We start from the raw sequence: 22,767 nt of genomic DNA, 5'->3' as shown, positions 1-22,767 counted from the left end.
TCATCAGGTAGGCGCATTCCTTGAATTTCCGTCGACAGTGAACCCAAGCTGCGCGAAATTAGCAAAATACATCATAACCGAGAGATTCGGCTGAGTTCCAGGCGAGTCGTCGGTCGAAACCCGATTGGATGAAGCGTATTCACGTGACTTACCAAAAGAACCCATATACAAAGTGTGTGGGACATCATACCAGTTATATCAGGCTGAGATGAGAGTACCCATAGTTTTACAGAGGCTCCATTTGTCAAGAATCTTCACGTGACCATGTACATCATCTGAGTAAGATCGAGGCAGGTTTCATTCTGAAAGCCGCGTTGATAGCGAAAACATTTAGTCTTCAAAAATCCCAAGGAATTAGATCGTTTAAGCGCTCATTTTTGTTGTTGATGTCAAAAAGTTGACAACTGGTCGCCGACATAAGTGACGTTTTGAGTGGATCATCATTTTTTTATTGCACGCGCAACGGTTTGGTGTGGAGCAGTGAATTATCACCACACACGTGTCTCAAAACGAAAACAACCTTCACGGGTGAGTTTATTGGGCTTGTTGACCAGGTGGCTTTTGATCTGTTTCCGAGCTTGGCAACGTTTTGTCACCGTACGAGGGAAAGTGCTCAGCTGGGTGTGCACTACTGCACACTGAGGACGTCTTATCGTCAATTGCCGAGCTCGGCGAACAGATCATTAACCAATAACCGTGTAAGTTACTAAATTTAACGTGGAATTCAAAGACGTTCCGGTCTATCCTGTCCGTTTTTTTGCTATAAGGAGTCAGTAAATAGTCAATGACTTGAATAATCTGAACACGAAGGCTTTTCCAGAGGTCCCTACTTGAGTCGACTGACTGATTACTCGACCAAGCCATCAACGGGTTTCATCGATTGCAAGATATACGTTCAAGCCGGTGGTGAGCGGTGGAGAGCTTATGCCCATCGAAACCCGTGAAGTACGCAATTAGCTTGCCTTGGGGATAGAAAACTCGATCCGGTTGTTTCTTTGTATAGACTGGAACAGCCTGATTGCATTGCGTATGCAAATGACGAGAAAAAGATAACTTATTTCCATATCGCTGCTTTTGTTGTCTGGAAATGACATCCTTCATGCAGACACTGTCACTATGGACGGGACCGGAAACCCTAAAGCTGGACAGTGATCACACAAAAGTGGTTAACTAAAGCTGGAAGCATGATAATACCATATGTGATCTGTACGTCTGCTGTAAAAACTGATTGTGCCAAAGTGTGAACTTTGATGAACTTAAAACCCGATGGAATATTACGAAGCCGAACGGCTGATGTTAAACAAGGCAATGAAAACTACAAGGGAAAGGAATGTCGTAGGATATGAAACAATCTGCAGTAAAGTACCCACACGAAAGGTTTTTTCTTTTAGAATGCTACATATGTATGGTGGCGTTGTCCCAAATCCTGGATGTCGTCATCATCATTGTCAGCTGTACTGACCGCGTACTTGTCATACAGTCGTTGTAGCTGCCACAGTTTCGTTCACCGATGATTTGGGGGGGGTTAGGTAGCTGCGCATTGGAGGCGGGAGCTGATAAATTGGTGCATAAATCCATCATTTTCATTGGGCTGTCAAGTGGCGGAATTGGGAAGGGAGCTAGCTATGCATTGAAGGCAATAGCTTGGATGCATGAGCGCCATTGAGCGCGCGACTGGGTCATGTCTGACAATGTCTCTAACCATTGATATGGCCCGTCTCGGGGTCCCCACCCAGGAAGACGGCAATGACCAGTGCAGCTGAGTTTGCTGGTAATGGCTTTCATACTTCGCTGCCAAGTCATTGTTTGACCGCCTCTGGCCAAGCCAGCGCAACCTATGCAGTGTGATTAGCTCATCTATCGAGAGTGAGTTATTTCTTCCGAATACCATTCGACGTACTTCAGCATTGTTGATCCAGTGTTCCCACCAGATTCGGGCAACGCTCCGAAGACATCGGTGTTCAAACACTGAGAGTCTTTTGACGTCCTCAGCACGCAGCGGCTAGGTTTCTGATCCATATAGTAATATGGAGCGCACCGCAGCATTGTAAACTCGACCCTTGACAGAGAAGCTGATGTCACGCCTACGCCACAGGTGACGCAGGTTCACAAAAGCTGCTCTGGCCTTCCCAATCCGGATAGAAATATCATCTTTCGCCAGACCACCGGGACTGATACAGCTGCCCAGGTAAACAAATTTGTCTACTACCTCAATCGGTTCATCCGCAAGCATGAGGCTAGGGTTCGAGCCCACTCAGTCTTGCAGTAGCACTCTACAATTTGCAGGTATAAAGCACATTTAGAACCGCGAGGCAGAATTATTTAGACCATTTAATATTGCTTGCATTGCCACGGGATCAGACCCCAGAAGAGCTATGTCGTCTGCGTACTCGATGTCTGTGAGCGGAGGCCCAGGGAACACTTCGACTCCATAGGCATTAGAGGCTGATAGTGAGTCTTCCGTGATCGTATCAATGACGAAGTTGAAGAGGAGAGGTGAAAGAGGACAACCCTGTCGGACACCACTTGATGTGGTGAACTCAGGCGAGAGCTTCCCGTAGACGTTTACACGGCTGCGGGAGTTGGCGTTCAGCGTCAAGAATTTATAAGAGACACTTTTGCTCCACAGACACTGCCATAATGCTTGGCGGTCCACAGAGTCAAAGGCAGCTTTCCGGCCAAGAAACAACCAGTGTTGGTTGCTGGGAGCAGTGTCTCTGTTCCAGAATCTGTCGGAGGGTGAAGATATGATCGATGCAACCAATTGCTGGACGGAACCCAGCTTGATTTTTACGGATCTGTCTCTCCCTGGATGTCGTCTTGATAACTCCTTTTCTCAGCCATTCGCAAGCACCGAGAGAGAGAGTTCACGCGTTGATGTGCGAAGGGAAACAAACCGAGTGACTGACAACTAGATCCATTCAAGAAAGAGAACTACTCTGAAGAGCTTTACCAAACTTTAAAGGGAGTATCAGAACTCCGTAGAACTTTACATATCTTTATGAGTGCTTCGTGTGTCACTGCGCTGTTTCGGTAACTGAGTCGAGTGTTGGAATGAACCTGTTGAAGTCCCATTTATTCTCGAACTGTAGGTTAGATTCAGGTTAGAACGAATTTCTGATGCTATGCTGCTTCTGAGCATTCTGGTTCAGCATTGAGGACTTTTTTCTGTATCGTTTCTAGGCAAACGCTACTCATACGTTCGTAAAGAATGGCACAGGTTCTCAGAATCTTACCAATCAGAAATGGCGGAACAAGGCCACAAGAACATAGTGAGTTGAGTATTCAGTAGACGGAATGCAATCGGTAATGGTTCTGAGTGATGAGCAGTCCCTTTGAGAATATGATGTCGTATGCTTATGTTTACTCTAATATAACCGTACTCACGTAGGTTATTGCATTTACGCCTTCACAGGGCTTCGGGTGAAAGATATCATGCCCTGGTACCGTGAATTTCACAAAAGGGAAAAGGGATACACACCATTTATGAGGTCTACGGATAACCTGCTACTCATAAGGTCGCTGAAAATTCTCTGAAAGCCTGCATAAATGGCGAAATACAATCCCTTTTAAACAAGGAACTTAACCAAACACCTCATTTGTGATGTTTTCAACTTTGAAGGCTTGAAGAAGCCATCCAAGGAACGAATGCTGGGACTACGCAGTATATGGTGTTATCAAATTCCTCGAGGTCAAATTGTATACTGGTAGGCTTTGTGGAGTTTTTGGTGAATATTGCAGAATCTCCGATATGTAGAGGATGGTCTTCATTCAAACAGCTTGGCAACGTTTTCCTGGTGCCCTTCTTGTATAGATAATCTATAATTCACTTGGGTTTGAAAAATGTATATGCTCTTGCCATACTACTTAATGTCTGCGAGGTGGACAAATGAAACGGTTTTCTATAGCTTTAAAGATTGCACCCGTTTGTCGGCGAGAAAACCGCATTTGATATACTTTGCATCACAATATTGCGGTTGGTACATTAGTTCACTTAGAGGCCACTTTCTCTTTCAATGATCCAGTATGCCAGAATGTGTATTGGTTCGAACATTTTCTATGGGGAAATCAGTCGTTGTGAGAGTAATTCGTACTTTAAATAAAAGTCAGAAGTGGGAGGCCAATGAAATTATCGGAATGGGAACGACTGAACTGACAACAATGCGGATCTTTTCGAGTTGTCGCTGCTGATTGAGTTTCTGCTCTGAGTAGAGTTCAAAGTGCGCTGTCATACGTGCCTCTTACCCAAAGCCGAATCAGAAGTGATAGCTTCGCGCGTGATCCTTGTTAGGGTCTACTGGTGAGTGTGAGAATTGCTCATATAGGACCGGGACAATCAGCTTCAACCGACCTGAACAAACCTTCCATGAATAGAAACCTATATCCATCATCTAAAAAAGAACCATTAGGAATAGCCCGGAATATCAGGCTGTCTGGCTAAGGTGGCACATTTCGTTAAAATTCAGATACCGTCCGGTGCAGGGGGGTAAAATTATCAAGTTATGTTTTACCAACTCATTGGACTGATGCGCTCTTCGTCAACGGGATAAGGCTTAACAGATTTCCGGAAGGGCGTAGATTAAACCCAGGTTAACAAGACTGGCAACACGGTACACCCTTTTGCGACTATGAAAGATTATGAGTGCGGGACAATTCTGGTGGCAATTAGGTGTTTTTAGATAGTTTATTTGCCATTGCGGTTTGCTTTGAAATCGCCGCTTCTACCGCCAAACTGAAAATCGATGACCACAGTAATAAGTGATGGTGAGATTGGCAACGTCAGTTTATTGGTGGTATCCGGCCTAAGACGATTAATTTAAAAAAAGACGACAGCCTTTTTGTAAATGAATAGGCGGGGAAACATATATACAAGACTTCCTGACAGAAAACAAGTCGTGTACTGGTTTCGAGAGGCTCGGAAGCTCTGGTTTATGTCAGATTCGCGCAGCTTCTGAGTCATCCGAGGACCCACACAGCGCCAGCGGTTGATAGACAGCATGTTTCTGGTGTGTGGCAAAAAAACTGTTTCGTGGGTAAAGAGACGAAAAACAAGGAACCAATTTCCGCCGGATGACTGAAATGGTAGGTTTTTTTCAAAATACCAAATGAGTCGGTCGTTGAGACACTCAACTTTCGTATTTGTTCACACCCTTGCGGACGGGAGCTCTCGCCGCACATTGGGTGGTTTCGCGTACTACCAGACGAGAAATCAATGATGGATTGACGGTTCAATGACAATAACAGGGACGATGGTAATCCAAAAAGCCTCACACTGAATTTTAAACTCATGTCAAAGTAATGGGAAGACCCCAAAAATCTTTAAGGGGGCATAAACGAAAAGCTATAAATCCTGTTTGCTGGTTCACTTTTTTGAGGGTTAACCTTTGCACCAGGGAAGCTAGCCAAATTCAGCTATTTTAACTAGTTATTTCGGTTACGCCAAGTAAATGTCACGCGGTTTCCCCCTCAGACGCAGTCATCTGTATGAAAGTATGATTGATAGGCTGTAGATTTTGCGTTCACATCACTCTTGTATGAATCGTAAGGCGAGGCATTTGTATTGCTGTTGCTTTATGATGATTGATGGTGATGATGACGATGATGATGATGATAATGATGTATGAACAATCCTTCTGTCCGGGCGCGCTTGTAAATGAGTGGTGAGTTCACGTCAAAAGTTGGAAACACTGAAAGCATGGCCGAGGATATGCACTACTGATTAGTCCGAATAAGAGCAAAGTTTGAGCCCACGTTTTCTCCCGTTTGGTATGCACTCATCAAAATAAGTGCGCCGGAACTGAAGAGCTGTTGTGAACGCGAACTCTACAAGTTTTGCAACCACCTACAACTCAAAAAAGACTGGAGATTGTGGGAGCTTTCTTCACCATGAAGTACATACATCGTCTAGCAGACTGCTTAGCCATTTTGCCATTTTTCAGGGTATTTTTGCATTTGGTGATTTCCTGAGTGCAACAAACAAAGTAGTTGGGCCAGGTTCGTGCTACTCGGCAATTTACTGTAGGACCAAACTACCAACAGCGTAAGACATAAACAGATGTTGAGCGTAATCCTGCATGCTAAGATTGTTCTTTCCGGAAGCTAAGGGGCTATCCAGATGGGAAGTTTCAATGTGTCCTAAACTAGTGAGTCAAACAGTTATTATGATCGTCAGATTCTTATGCGATACTTTAACGGCTTTGTCCTTGATTGCCCGAGGTCTCCAGTAGGGCTTGTATAGAGCTGGCTTTTTTTCGGTTCGTAGAATTTAAGCAGCTGATGAACACAACCTAGACTGTGGTGTCGCACCAAGGTACACAGTCGTTGATGTTCAAAATAATCTTGACTTTCTCTCAAACACATGTTTTTGCCGAGTTTCTATTGGAGGTTATGATCGTAGCTCAACGAACAAACAAGAACAGAAAGTAGAAATTCAGCTTTACGAGTCGGAAATTTGAGACAGTTAGTAATAGTCACATGATTCCAGTGCTCATCATTGGTTGGTCGATCGATCACCACATTGATCAGATTGATTAAGTTAGCCGCTTCCGTACACACAGAGTTGAACTCAGTCGTTTGGCAATGCTCTATCCGGCCGAGTTTGGCTACAACTCTCCAGACAATTCTGATCACTCAGGTGGAACAGGACAAACTGTGTTAAGCAATCCATTTCACGCGGTCTGGTGTTGGAAGACTGTGTTGTTACGAGACTCACTAATTTACATCCACAGTCATCTCTGATGGTGTTTTCGAGTCTTCTGTGATAAGTACCAAGTAGTGTAACCAATATGGTTTCCGGAGCATGCACAAACCAGTGATGTTTCGAATGCAGACGGCTTCTTACAGAGATTTCTGAGTAGCGGTGAACCATGAAACAAAAACTTCAGTTCAACGGTACCAAGTGTTCTTTTGATTATCTGTTTTATACCGCCCACAACGTGCAATTGGGCTGTGCTGACGGTGAGCGGTTTCTCCACCACAGGTGTTGGATGCATGCATTTTCTAATAAAGTTCAAATTGTATGAGCTTCGTTCCAGAGTTTTCCATTTGGCAGTCAAGTGGGTGAATCGTTCTGGCTCATTTGGCAAAAATTTTCGCTTGTATGAAGTGACGATTAAACCGTTAAAGCTCGACCAGTCATAGTCGATGTTTGATAACTGTTTTGATCTGTGATATCCATAGTTTTCTAACAATCGCACGCAAAAGATGAGAGCCATTTGCAGACTTTTGTTCTCCAGCAAATCGAACCGACAGGTTTGAGCCGATCGCCAGTGGTTGCCAGTAGCCGTAAACAGCTGATCTACAGAGCACCGATAAACAATTAAACTGACCAGGAACTGGAATAACCGGAAAGTAAACTGTTTTGTTACACGCGCGACAAGTCTAATCTTACCTTGACGGATTTTGTAGCTCGAATGACTGGAAACCATACATGCGCACGTGTTCCGTTTTCGCGCACCATTCAGGTCGAACATAAAGAAAAACTGCCATTTTTCGGTTGTGTTGTTAGGAGATAAAATTATTTCACACTTAGTTCGAATCCATTGGGCCGTGTTTGCCAGGCCAAACAGTACCTCGCATGGAAATATGCCATTTTACGAGTTCTGGCGCCAGTAGTGGATAGATTTACGACGTGCGTGCGGAGCAACCTCAAGTTCTACGTCCTCTCACATGTTTGAATGAATCTTTACCCATGAACAATACTCACTTTCTTTATTTTGAACTACCTAAAACCTTTATTGTAAACTGAGTGGGTATCTCTTGCTGGACAGGTGTTGATCGGTTTCAATTGGTATATTTCAGTGATATCGAATGCCGTTTTCTCTGGAAGGAATAGATAGTGCTTCACACAGTTGAGAAATGCCAGATTGTTATATGGCTTAATAAAGTAGGGTGCTATCACCTTCAAAGAGGGATGAAATTAAACTACACTGCTCATCAAATCGTTCGAATCCGATCCGTACTTTTGTAGCTCTTCTATACGGCTGGGGCGAGCCTCAGGTGATATGAAGGACAGTACTTCTTGGGTTCCACAAATTTATCAGAAGCAATTTACAGCCATCGCGCAGATTGAGTAACAGAATGGCGATCCTTGTCGTCAATTGCATTGTTAATTAAATGTTTGACAATTGTGTTTGATTTTCTTTACATAAGGCGGGACCTTCAAGTCAAAAACAAGAAATAATCTTGAAGTTTTCTCCTGTAAAGTGCTTCTCACACCTGGGTCACTAAAAACCATGAAACCCACCTGCGATTATAATTTCATGTTTTTATAACTAGAGCTAGGTGATTAAAATATCGATTTATTCCTCCTGTTCACATGTTACTGTAAATTAGGAGAAAGGGCACTTTTTAAGCCAGCCCTGACGAAATCACAAGACGGCTCCAACAAAAGTTACCCCCAAGTTCAGCTTTTCGACCGTGGAAAATGCATGTGAAATGAGGTGTCCCATCGGAGAGAGTAATTCTGGCGACTATTTCATAGGCTAGAGTATTCCCATGAGTAGTGGTCATTTCTAAGACCTCACTCCAAATTTCATCCTCGTATTACTGCAGTGGCGTCATTGGCATCTTTAATTTAACACATGGACTATGTGCAGCCTGAGTGACTAGGCTGCTCTCACCTTGGGAGTTATTCTATCTTCCGTGATACAGGTAGAGTTGATCTTTCTAATGTTTTCGTTGTGAGCATATCCTATCCAAACTTCTTTTTTCCAAAGGGGAAGACTAATGCAAAAATAAATGCATTCTTAAAGTGCACTCAAAGGCAACTAAGTAGTTGATCTTGTGGCACTCGAAGGCCCAAAGGTTCATCTTGATTCAACTCAGAAGAAAAGGGTTTCCCTAGAAAATTGTTTGGCTTCAGTGAAGACTTGGTCTGCAGGTGGCTTCTAAGCCACGTGACCAAGATGTGCCAAGTGAGCCGGCTAGAAAGTTCTGCCTATTCATTCAAGTAAGGCGACTCGTCTGATGGCAACATGTGACAGTCGATTTCGAAGTGTGGAATCCATCGTTGTATGTGGGCCAGTATACTGCCAAGGCGTCCAGAACAAGACAGCAGGGCGATATGGGGTCCCCTACCAATACCTTTGATTCGGAAGCCTAACGTTTGTTGGCGTAAGGCTGCCAGAGAAATCCATATGTTTGAGGAGCAATTTTTCACACATTCTAACCCATAACACGAAGGACGAGCAGACTGTCAGTCACAGACCTGTCAAATGTACACCATGCAGTATAGCTCGACGACTTATAGAGGTTCAAAAGCTGTCACACCGCGGCCAGGTTCGGTCTCTTGTGACGATAACAAAAGAAAAATCTTGAAACCGTCTATGATAGCCACCGTCTTCCGTTGCTATCTAAAGCCTGATGCATCCACGGCGACAGATGTTTTGTCGTTCCGGCGCATCAGTCGGATAATAAAAGTGGATATGGTCGTTGGATTTTTCTCTGAGCTGGGCAATTCGATTGCAAACGTTTCATCACCACCAACCCATCGCTACCAACCATTACGCTCCCCAATAACGCACTGATAATGTCACCTAAATTGGTGATGAGACGTTTGCAATCAAACTGCCTAGCTCAGCTAACAAGTCGACGACTATCTACGCCACCTGAGCTATCAACATTTTCCTCTGTAGAAAAATGGATATATTTATACAGTAACCTGCGTACTAAATTGGTTTATACAGGAGTCTCATGTGGAGCTCAGCTGAATCGCTAGTTTCCGCTGTTCTTACTCAACCGAACGTCCTGCACCAGACCGCCTCATGTATAAGTTGGTAGGACATTGGAGAAAAAAGCGCTCAGCTATAACACTGTTACCAGGGCTAGCTGTCATGCCACCCGAAGGAAGCACGAGGGGTGAGATACTGCCAAGTTGCCCGTTAGAGATGACGCAATACATTGCATAGACCTAACACACTACCGGTGAGTGAGAGAAGGCCTTCGATGCGGAGTTACTTATTAGAAAGTGCCAACTGACCAATTACTGACTATTGGACAGGGAAGCAAAACTCTCATATGGATCATGTTTACTAAACTGAATATCCATCTTTTCCTTGAACGCGTCTTCCTAAACTTTCCCGGATATTCATTGAATGTTGCTCAAATCCAAGCAAATGCTACAGTGCGCCTCCACGAATTCCGTAATAGATCTCACTTTTCAACAGACGCAGAAAAGATTAGCGAGAAAACATACTACTCGCATGCCTCCCCCATCAGTAGTATCACCGTTACACTGGCAGGTTAATGAAAACTTCGACCTCCCGCGACCGGTTTTGCCGTTCTAGGGTTCTACTGGAACACAAAGTTGATGGAAAGTCCACCTAGTGAGCCCCAAGCAGGGTAGAGCCGGTTATCGGCTGTCGAGGCGTTTTCAGCAACCTTACAAATAGTGTATAACAGTTTCATTTCCGATCCTTTTTATCAACATCACTTAGGTTTACTGTCTTTTATTTGAACAAGTTGGAATAAACGAACTACTCTTAGAATTTGGCTCGTTGAACATTTTTTATGGATTTCTGCCCATTCTTCTTTCTGAGTTGTTTCCAAATTTATACAGGGTGTCGAAGATTTCACTTGTGAGTTGAAGTGCAAAGGTTATTCATACCTTTTGTTGGATACTTTTAGGCAGAACCAGTTCTTGTCTTGTCAGCTGCAGTGCTTTGAGCCAGACAGCGTTTTCATGAAATTATTATGTAGAAACGTTTCAGATTAACCTAGTTTGCTACAATTGCACGACCGCGCTTTGATAAGATTCGTTGTTGCGAGAATATTTGTCTTGTTTGTTCTCGTTCCGAACTGGTCCCAGTGTACAGACTGCGTTTACAGTTGATGTAACGATCCGTTCGAATCGGAACGAGAAATCCGTTTTCTTCACTAAACCAATGGCGCCTAACAAAAAGTGGATAGTATGAACGAAATATTGAAAAAAATGAAGCTAGCTTTCAAGTGTTACGATGTGTTTTTTTTATTTCGGCGATACAAGTAAAAACAATAAGTTGGATGAATTGCTGTTTTTTCGAAAAAAAATTGAATATTCTGGTGGGCATTGTCTGCATAAGATGATCTTTTGAAATCCAACTATTGATTTTGTCCCTATTGAATCTCATCGGTTAGGCTCATTCCCGAGCCCATCAAGTTCACTTCCGCTGTGATCCTCACACTGTACGTAAGTGAAGTTATACACTACCATTTAGTAATAAAGGAAGAGACTCAACCAAATGTCACCTGAACCCCTCGTTAGTGATGGTTTACAACCAAGCGAGTTGATATATCCTTCCAACGGGCACTTGTGGCACTTGTGTAGCACACTCTCTTAGGCACTGTAATAAACGAGAAATTCGCGCGAGATTCATTGAAACACAAAGTGGGCACTTAACATTGAATATTCTTCCCTTTCCTGTTAGAGTTGGGCGTCTCACCCAATAACCCAGGGAATAATCAAGCGTACCTGACCAGGTTTAGCCGATAAAAAATTGGATCGCTGATGCCTTTTCGCACCATTTTGGCTTCTGTTCGAAGAAATATACAACGGAATGAGGGCCTTACAAGGTTTCATTGGGATTGGGGGCCTGTCGGCCAGTTGATCCAACGCCTGGTTCTGGAGCACTCTCAAAAACCCTTTTTGACAAACTGGTGAACGTTCTACTCAATATCAAGAATACTAGAATGGCCATTATCTCATTTGCACGAAAATGCTTCTTCTTTGAATTTGTCCTTCAGAAAGACGGCTGTGCGTCCAGGAACATCCAAAGCTCATCAGCTCTCAAGGCAGAGCTGGGTGGACAAATCATCCGGTGATTAGCTGTAGTGACTTCATAATCGGCCTAAACAATAAAGAAGCACTAAACTCATTTGCAAACCGATTTGGTTTTGCGGAAGACTCACCTGGAATTTGGTTCAATTTGGTTGACCGAAACTCGGGGAACGCGCCTACCTGATGAGCAAAACCGGTCGTGGGCTGTCAAAGGATTTTCACTAACCTTATGAGTAGTGTATCACGTTTATTGAGGGATACTTATTCATAACTGCTGAATAAATTCAAATTTCCCCAGGGCAACTAAATCTTGTGAATCCATAGAACTGCTCTCAAGGCACAAATTATCCGGTGGTGAATTCCCTTTTCCTCTTGATCGCATCCAATCGCAATCGATTATGGGGATGCATCAAGCACGCCAGAGCGTGCTAGGTGTACACGAGCTTCACTCCTGATCAAGTCATGAACTCAGTATCACCAGACCGACAAGGCACGATCGGCTGGGATGTTCTCAACATTGTCGCTGCCTAAAACTCACATCGGTTACATCCCGCTCATCTCACGGTCATTTCTTAAGGACCGAGTTTTGACAGTGTTATGGACCACAGTCCCTTAATGCCTTCTTTTAACCGTAAACCCCGGTCTGGATAGCCGCTTGATCGCCTGGTGCGCTTGGTCAAACCAGAAAAATCAATGAACATGCGAGCCAGCTGCTCTATTGATCACTGTCGCGTACGAGCGGTCAGAAGTGATACTAAGAACACAACTCATCTGTCAAGGGTGAGTGGAGAACAACCAATGAAATCTGTCTGAACAAAAAAACGGTTATCCCGCTGGCACTTATCTTGTCCCGTTACGTTTGGAGCTGGTTCTCCTTATAAGCAGGACTGTGTGTAGAAAGCGTTTCGGATGTCAACAGTTTTTGAGTGTCTCTGCTTGGCCATTTGAGGCAGCAGTAAACCTGTTTATTCCATCCTTACTTTACTCAGTTTTCCTGGAACTCTCCGTCAAAGCTACAAGGCGATGCAGACAACTGGAGGCTAAGTAAAGTTAATATTCTGTGACAAATCAACAGTTCTAATAGCTGCAGTCGTGGCCCACAGTACAGAACGGTACAGCAGCACATTCAGTTGTAGGATAACATAAACGAGAGATTCTGTTGAGCCTCTCGTGAGAATCAAATTGATTTGGTGGTTTTCAGAAACCTTGTGAGTAGGTTCTTTTATGAAAATTTATTAGATCCCCAAGAATTTCAGTCCGATAGTCTTGCTCTCCAGTTGCATCACCTAAAACAGCTACAGGTGTGGTCAGAAGGACAACAACAGTAAAACAATGACAAAAAACAGAAGCAAGTCAAAACACTGTGACTATTTTGACTAACAAGCTGTTTAAAAAATGGCCGCAGCGATTCACTGGCACTTTCCACCATCAACTCTGGCTTTAGTTCATATCCTTCTCGGCAGCACAAGCGAGGCAGGCAGGCAGGCAGGCTGTCGGCGATCAATTACACCGATACTCACCTACTCATCCGCTCACACAGACCACCAAACCATGCCTATTAATCCTTTGCCTATCTCATTACGTCTCCGTGCGTTCTATTCCGAACGCTACTTCGATTGTCGGCAATATCCAATTTGCTTTGCTCGTTCCAAATCTCTATCCCCACCGATAGGCTGCTGTTTGTGAATCCTTAGCTTGACGTTCTGCCGCGGATTAGAAATGATTAAACCGGACAATTGACACGTCCTAGTTTCCACCACATCACTCAAACAGTCGCAGGGTTCTCGGTTTTCCAAGCACAAAAAGCTTTGCAAAATTGGGTTCAATAATATAGATTTATTAGCATAGATTTATTCCTGCTTCTGCTCAACTCGGTAAGTAGCAGGGTTGAGCGCCGCATTGGATTACGGGAATATATTCGGAGCTCATAAATCAAAGAAGCCGGTGTCATTTAAAGTGAATTAGTTCTACACAGTCCTGCTGATGAGTTAATCACCTGTACGAAGTAGAACTAGCCTCGTGGGGCTGTGCCTCACTGTGAGAAATTTCGGAAAGAGCCTTCACTTGTCTTTTGGTATAGTAATCACACAAAAGCGAGGACAACAACTGGAGAATCGGTTTTTTGCTCTTTCCTGAAAACTGGAAGTTGGAGCAATTAAACATTGAATCTTGGTCAAGCCTGTTTTGAGCTATCGAAAGAAGCGATTTCCCAATGAAAATGTGTCTCTTGGGAGATTCCCATGACAATTTTGCTCAGTTGATGAGCTATTCTAGCAAGACTAATGCGCTTGCATAAATTGCAACCAATCGGTCGTGACTGGTACACAATGAACACCATATTCTTGATCTATGTTTGTCATTCCAAAGTATCCGGCATACAGACGTAACACACTACTCATAAGGATACTGAAAAATGTTTGGCAGCCCACGACCAGTTTCGCCCCGCTTGGAGCTCGTCAGGTCAGCGTAGGTTTAGAGTTTCCACGTTCCGTTTGAGCTCATATTGTTCAAAATTCGACTTTTACATTCATTTGCACACCAATTCGGTTCGGTCGGGCAACTATCCTGGAACCCAGAAGCACTCGTCAACAAATGGCTGATGAGCGGTTTGGATAACTTTTACCTGTACAGGATATACGGCTGAATCCGGAGATGTAGGATGGTCGTTTACAAGAATGAAACAAATTTCCAATGCTACGCAGCTTTTCAGCAAAGACCGAAGTGTCTTGCAGAATGAATCATGGTTAGTGCTGCACGATCTACCCAGTACGCATAAAAAATGGCTATTCAGGATGACTATGTTGGTGAACAAGATTAGTTGAGTCTAGTAAGCTCAAGCAACACTCTCAACGTGTCCACCACGTAGGTGGAGGACCTTTAGGTCGAACAATTAGAGCTATGGTATGCTGCATCAACCAAAAGAGCAATACGTCAATCTGGGTAACATCTTGTCTGTACATCTGAGGTTCACCAGCACTCCAGATCCCTACTCGCTACTACTAACTAAAGATACTCTTCGAAGTGTGCCCTCATCACCGGACAGAACCGAAGGGTAATTTGTTCAGTCTGGCGTTTCATACGCTATTTTGAAGTTTTGTAGGAATCACCTCGAGCTCATATGGCTTCACAGTGTGGATCACGGAATCCATTTCCTTGATAGGCACCTGCCATTGTTCGTCTGATCGATTTCTGGTCATTCTTAGGGCTTTGTTCGCCGATCAAATTGGAGGAACTCCAACCATTGCCCGAAACATTTGGTTAACTGTAAGTGATACTTAGACGTAGTACACTCCTCATAAGGTTTCTCAAAATTCCTCGACAGTGCACAACCGGTTTCACCCTCTGGGGTTCATCAGGTGGGTGCGGTCGTCGAGTTTCCACCAACATTATGTTCTACATGAGCTCAAATAGAATGAAATCAGGAAAGCAACCTCATCTGCAAATCATTTTGGTTTTGTCAGAGACTCAGCCGGAACCCAATAAATCTCTCGTTTACGAATAAAAAAATGAGAAAACCTCATAAACGAGTCGCCCGCCGAGTGTATTTTGCTTATTTCCTGAAATCTTGGTTCAAATAAAACACAAAATTATCGGAAATTCGGGGGCTGTGCTTACTTGATGAGCCCCATGAAGGGCGAAACCGGTCGTGGGTTGTCGAATAATTTTCAGCAACCTTACGAGTAGTGTGTTCGGTTTATACATGTATCGCTATATCCCAAATATCGTGCCAAGTGAAACATCAGGAGGCTCGATGCAGCGAATTCAGTTGCTGAATTTCTTGAAGGAGATTCAGCTGGGTTGCGGGTGAGTCTCCCACGAAACCCAATTGGTTTACAGATGAGTGTATTTCGCTAATATATTTGATGTTGTTTTCGAACCGTGAAGGGGTAAACTTTTTGAATCAGAAAGGACTCGTGGAAACGAAACCTGGTGTTAGAGGGTATTCCACACGGATGGCGCTTTGCCACTCGCAGTCAGGTGTTGCTACGGCCGAGAAGCCCACTCCACGCAAGATTGGCCAAAAGTTCGGGAAGCTTGCCGGTTCGGCATCAAGCCGAGATCTGATTGGTATATATATATGTATATATGAAGCGCTGTACAAGTGTTCCTGGCTTCGTTTTGGGCGTTACTATACCTTGTGCACCGCTGGTGGTTGTTTTGACGTGAACGCCAGCTTGGGAGGCTCAGAGAAATAAGCTGAGAAAAATTCCGTTACTACACCTGGAAAGCAGCTGCAGCGAAATAACCTGATGTGCTGATTATTCAATGGATCCTGTTGTTAACGTCACACCTGGGGTAAATGAACTATCAGCTCTGAACGCCGGTTTCTGAACGTGCGCGTGACTTCAGTCACTTCCGTTTCAGTGGTTCATGCTGAAAAAAAATAGTTTAAGATAGTGGCGCCACTGAACGATGGTTTCTTCAATCCACTTTTCGGACACTTTCTTCCTCAATTCTGGTACACTGACAAGTCTGCATACCACTGACCAGAAGCTAGTATGCTGTCATAGAAACTAGCACGTCGCGCCGTTGGCTTAGATCATTCTTTCACTTCTGTTGTCGGACTTTGTGGTTGAATGTTCGTAACGAAGCGCTAGAAGTAGGCCTCGATTTTCAACCGCAGCTTTCAAAATAAGGCGCTTTTCAGTATTTCACACCGGAAATAGGGGACCCACATTCTGCAGTCTGGAATAGTGGAGAAGAGTGCTCTTACGGACGATGTAAAAGTGGCCAAAATTCGGATGGCTGATCAATGGAAGCAAGCATAGGTTTGGCCACATGTTTTTACAAAACTGCCATCTGAAAATGGCATTGCACTTGGACTAACTGTTCTCTTGTCCGAATTAGCTCTCGCATGATGGCCATCTGACTGCGACTGTGAAGTTTCTACCCAGTCAGGTGGTGTAGGAAACATACAAACTGGCAAGAAACGTAACCTCTGTGACCTTGAAGCTTGAAAGTTGACCTTGAAGCTTGGGACCATACATTTTCAAACGTACCATGTTTTAAGCCACGCAGTTCAGACTCCTCAACTCACCACTGCATTCTAGGCGTAGGTCTGGAAGACGGAGTTAGTTCCACAATACGGCACGGATCTGATAGATTGCAAAAGGACGGAAGAAATAGGATACGTACCGCGATACGTCTGTGTTGCGTGCCATGCAGGATATTGTCCTGTATCTTTTGTGCTTATCCAGGCTGTGAGTTTATAAAGCAAAGCTCCCACAAAGTACGATTTGAACCTTAAAGTAGACTAATTAAGCTTGACTTAGCAAAGTATCTACAAGGGAGCTAGCGGAAGTGGACTTGGTCGCTCTACAGCAACAGAAAAGCACTAGCTATTTTTTAGACAAGTTGGGCTGCGCGGGTAACCTTAGTAAACTCCTCGACATTGACAGCAAAGTTCGCGGACATAAATTTACCCGTTGAGTTCCAAATCTAAAGAAGAGAGAAGCAAGGATGCACTTTCAACATGGACCTGTTTGGTGACCTGCATTCAAGACAAAATACTTTGAGGAGCATCACCATCGTCACCACCATCACCGGTGACTGTTTATGCAACAAAGATCGATTCCTGGTGAGTGCATCACTTACTGGGTTCGACGTCCTTACTGGCTCACATTGGAATGTTTTCAAAAGAAGTTCCCTTTGTTCGCCCCTGCCAAAGACAATATGAAGCACGTGACCAGACGAATGGTCGTCAGATAGGCCACTTAGAATTTAAACCATGCGGAAAGCTGATGAGCTCAGCACACGAGTCACCAACGTCCGCACAAAATTGGACCATTTTAACGAGGTGCAACTACCAGTTGCACTCAAAATCGACACTTCATTGTTGTAACTACAGTATCTGGTTTCACCTAAAATGACTTTGTACGTTTTTCTCCCATTCAGTTGGATATATCCAATCTGGTACATCGAATTCCTTCTTCATCGTTGCCCCGCTGACGATAGCTTCGGGAGCCAACCATGCCTCCTTAGAGGCGTGTTACCCCTCTTAGGAAGGCTGGTAAGCCACAATTTAGGGGATTCGGTGGATAACGCGGACGTTTCATCAGATCTTCGGGCGATCGCTAACAAGTGAGACCACTTAAGTTCATTGAATTGGTCTTAAAAACGAGATCATGGTTGATGGACTACTATTGGACCTATCTATTGAAACTTTGAAAAAGGGCCCGTTTGTTCCCTTTCCTATAGATTAGTTAGAAACGTCAAGTTCCACTCGTACTGCCCACCCAGGTATCGACCAAGCAAATCTTAGTTATAAACGGAACTTCCAGTCAACATAGACACAAGTACATGGGTACGAAAGCTTGCATTTACTGCGACATTTCCAGTGCCATTTATTCATATATAACCTGGGTAACATCCTCTGATAATTGCATTTAGATTCTTTCATTAATGATTGATGAGTACTCAGTGAACAGGCAGCAACAGTGAAGAAAGTGATTCACGAAATACGCTCATATGCAAATCAATTTGGTTTTCACGAGAGACTTAACTAAATCTCTCGTTTATGATATTCTACAACTGAATGTGGTGCAGACAGGCCGCCTCATGTTTCAGTTGGCACGATATTCGAGATATTGCAGTATATTTTCATAAAGGAAACTACTCACGAGGTTGCTGAAAACTCTTCGACAGCCCACGACCGGTTTCGTCCTTCTTGTGGCTCATCAGGTAGGCACAGTCCCCGAGTTTTCATCAACATTATGTTCTACTTGAACCCAAATTGCACTGTTTCAGCAGCCTTGTGAGTAGTTTCTTCCATGAAAAAAGTGATCTAGGCTTTGTGTATTACAGCATACAAAAACCCATGTTAGACTCTCTAGGACACTAATCAAATGCACAGTGAATTCACACAAACGGGTCTGGTAGACTGCACGTCACATGGTCAGAATTGTAAGGTCGAAGTGATCCTCCAATGGCATTATTATCCGCTCAATAGGCAATAAGATCATCATGATTACGACCTTTGTAGGAAAAGACCGTTTATTAATGCAAGCCAAGGTGCACAATCAACTGAGGAAACTGGGGAATGGACATTACAATTATAACGATATATCTACTTATCCCTCGGGAATATCAGGCACTGCTAAGTCTCGGAAGAGTCGAAAGGTCTTGGTTAGCAAACGGATTGCACACACAGAGTTGAGATGCATATGCAGCCTGAACACACCTGGTTGGTATGAAGCAGGAAAAATGAAGTCAGATGATATCCTTGTAATGTACTACTCATAAGGTTGCTGAAAATCCGTCGACAGACCACGACCGCTTTCTCCCTCTGTGGGGCTCATCAGGTAGACGCAGTCCTCGGGTTTCCGTCAACCTTATGTTCTACTTGAAACCAAATTGCACGGAATCAGCGAATATACGCTCATTTGCAAAATAATTCGGTTTTTTCCAGAGACTCACCTGGAACCCAACTGAATCTCTCGTTTGTGATATTCTCAGGTGAGTCACTTGAAAAAAAAACAAATTAGTTTGCAAATGAGTGTATTTCACTAATTTCGTGCAATTTGGTTTCAAGTGAAACATAAGGTTGGCGGAAACCCTGGGACTTCGCCTACCTGATAAGCCCGAACTGGGAGAGCGAAACCGGTCATGGGCTGTCGAAGAGTTTTCAGCAACCTCGTGAGTAGTTTCCTTTATGAAAATATACTGCGATATTTCGAATATCGTGCCAACTGAAACATGAGGCGGCCTATATGCAACACATTCAGTTGTAGAATATCATAAACGAGAGATTTAGTTAAGTCTCTCGTGAAAACCAAATTGATTTGCAAATGAGTGTATTTCTCGAGAACATGAGTTTTGTTCAGTTATTATTCATTTGCACTGTTTTTGCTTTTGTATTAGAATACATATCATCTGGTTTCGTAGTTCTTCTTCGAGGCGGTACGTGTCCGGTTGACAAAGGTAGAATACCACCGAACAGACTAGGGATTTTGCAGCAGTAGGATTCCGAGAGTCACAGCCAGCTGTTCGGTTATCGCAAGAGACGCTGAATACGGCCTGCGCGAAAGTGAGGTGTAACTCGCTGCTTCAAGGCTGTATCTCGGTATTCTCGGAAGGCGCCTTCTAAAAAGACAACCTCACAAGGCTCACTATCTCCCATACAGTTTGTGCTTGTCATCCTTCTTTTTTTCACGGTAGTGTCAAGGTCATGATGACTATAACTCATGTGTGTGTGTCACACATGCTTGCATCTTAAGGTATCTCTGGGCTACTCGGGATCGAAGAACATGCCCCAACATTTCAAAGTGGTCTGTCAATACAATTCACGGTACTTTTGCCACATATCTACAGCCATCTGACCGAATCCAATTTGAAGTAGTGAACAATGCAACTTTAACAGACCTCCCGTGCTCCGGACCATATAGTCTTTGTAGTGAACTCTGCTGTTTGTTCACTTGTACCGCAGAGCGACTGAAAGTGGATGGACTTCACCCCATACTAATAAAAATAAACTTCTGAGTAGTGTTTTCAGTTCACCGTTTGTTTTCCATTGCTCATGAGGTTTTGTGGTTGACCTAGAACCAACCAAACAGGCGGTCGTTTCCAAGGTCACATTTTAGTGAAAGGCACCAGACCAATCAAATTTTACATATGCACAGAATATTTCGAACCTCACCCAAATACTTTGTCCCGATTAACTGCTATGTGCTGTAAATCTGCGCGAATTGTGGCGTGAAGCACACGTCGTACTACAAATTAGGCCATTCGCATCCGGGAACGTCGAATGATCAATCAAATTCAGTCTAGTATCGTCTATCCTTAAAAGATATTCACCCGCAACATATTCGACCTAGTAAGACAAATACGTAACCGAGCTTGTCATATTTGACATGTAAGAAGGATGGTTCAATCTGGGTTAGATAGACGTGCATCTTTGTGAACTTGCCCACCACCCGCCCCCGCTGACTGGCGCACAAGTTTGATCGATGGACCATGTTTCACACTCTATTGTATGATATCCACTGTCGCATTTTATTAGGGCAAGCAAAAAACTGCACCTGACACGCAAATAATCTAATTAGCTTTATAGAATGCAGAGTGAGTTCTTGGAAATTGCTCGAGATTGGATACTTTGGGGGGTCTTGCAAAGAAATCTCCAAAAACGTTGCCCTCACCCTGGTTAGTTAAGGTGGCTGAAAAATTGGCGAGTGGCAAACGTGTTGTTTACAACCCGGATTTCGGTACTAGGAATTGTTTTATTTTCAACGCATTAGTTTAAATATAACAATTGTCGGACGGTGGTGGAAAGAAAGTACAAGTCCGACTTTTGATACCAAAAGTTCTCTGGATGATATGGTGTCGGGTGGAGCCAAAATATAAAAAAATCATGCCAGTTAGCATGTGACCACGTGATGTGAATCACTTGACAGAGTGATGAGTGGTGCGATCGGCTTGTTACCGATCGGTATAGGCTATAGCACGTGTTCGGAAGTCTCGAGTTCGAACCTCTTTAGGGATTTGTGTGTGGGGCATTACTGATGATTCCCAACGGACGTTCAATAACCTTCTTGGATGAGGACCACGTGATGCCCATTTTATCTGTCTGCCAATCGATATTAGTGGTGTTCTAGCAGTCAGTTTCTCTCCAGTGTTTGTATAAGTGCCCGGAGGTGTAGGCACATGAGAACGATTGTGGTAGGCTAGTGCTAAGTCCCATCCTCTTCCACTTGTATTCTTCATTTCCACGATATGGCTTTCAAATAAATTATGCTTTCGCGACAGCAGAGCGTCGGTGGTGGACATCGATGTTATCCTGACGATGAAAATAACAGGGCTGCACTTCCACAGTTAAAACAAACGTGGGTTGATATCCCTTATTTCCAATCTCTGTATGCAGTGTAGTTTCAGCAGACTAGAATGAGGCAGACAGCGTAGATTTCGAATAGGAGGTGTTTCTAAATATACAATTTCTGGCTCGATGAATGCTTCAGAACTGTTTTGTTCTACGAGATATACCCTCTTGGGACCGACCTTAGAAGGCCTTTCATAACAAATCGCTCATCCTTAAGAGAATAACATTCAGGTTTTCTGTCCAGCGTAGGACTGGTCTGTGCTCAGCACAGCCCCTTTACTGAAGAGTAACTTCACTACAGAATCTAGCCCAGTTAAGTGTGGTTTCCACCTCACTTCTTCTGCATATGCTCCCACAGACAGTTCACGGTGGTGATCTCCAGTGACAAGCTAGTTGCTGGCCTGTTAACCAAGCCTAGCTGTTGGTGTACAAGCGTTTCATCATTAATCGAGGTGATGCAGACAGCGTGGGTTTGAATGGGTGAATTCCTCCTTTTCTACCTGAGTTTATATGGTTTTCATACAGCACCTAACACCTGTAAATCGATTGGTTGGTCTTGAGGTGGTTTTCTCGTGATTTGGTTGGTCAGTTTAGATTCTGAGTTGCTTTGTTACCCCAGTTGCCTATAGCTGATTGGTACGTTGGGTGCCATTAGTCCCACAATTCTTTCCCTCCGTTTTGAATGGACCCCTTTCCTTCTTGCTTTGCGGCCCGAGTCCGTTCCACTTATTTGGTTGCTTGAGTGTTCACGGGCTTGAAGACGACTGTTATTCCATTTCGCTAAGTTTCTTTGTCGAGATTCTCGATATGGAACCGTGAGTCACACGTAGGTATGACTGATCTGGACGTCAAAACGAAGAACTCGGTTCGTAAGTCTACGCTAATATTTGTTTCTTTGTCGAGATTCTCGATATGGAACCGTGAGTCACACGTAGGTATGACTGATCTGGACGTCAAAACGAAGAACTCGGTTCGTAAGTCTACGCTAATATTTACAAAAAGGTGAGCAAAGTTATTAAAAAAACCAAGTTACCCACGCTCAACATGTGCGCAAGGCTGTAAGTGACCGGCAGAACGCAGTGTCAAGGTCATCAAACCAAACATCGGCGAGCTGAATGTTAGCTCGTTAGAGTGAGTTAAGGTCGTCACTTCCGAGGCCAGTCTCGTGACTCCGATTAGCGATTACACGGAAATCATGACA

The 22,767-nt window shown here is 43.9% G+C and overlaps 1 protein-coding gene across 1 annotated transcript; it reads right to left on the bottom strand.

Annotated features, from left to right (window-relative positions):
• Window positions 1-2,299: 2,299 nt before the first annotated feature.
• On the bottom strand, window positions 2,300-21,517 carry T265_09276 (hypothetical protein; the record flags this gene model as incomplete). Its single annotated transcript, XM_009175304.1, has 2 exons — window positions 2,300-2,729; window positions 21,279-21,517. The coding sequence occupies 2 exons, from the start codon at window positions 21,515-21,517 to the stop codon at window positions 2,300-2,302; spliced, it is 669 nt and encodes a 222-aa protein (XP_009173568.1).
• Window positions 21,518-22,767: the final 1,250 nt, after the last annotated feature.

Source organism: Opisthorchis viverrini (genome assembly GCF_000715545.1).
Source record: "Opisthorchis viverrini unplaced genomic scaffold opera_v5_263, whole genome shotgun sequence".
NCBI classification, from domain to species: domain Eukaryota; kingdom Metazoa; phylum Platyhelminthes; class Trematoda; order Opisthorchiida; family Opisthorchiidae; genus Opisthorchis; species Opisthorchis viverrini.
The sequence above is the reverse complement of the archived record's forward strand: the minus strand, read 5'-3'. Positions and strand labels throughout refer to the sequence as shown.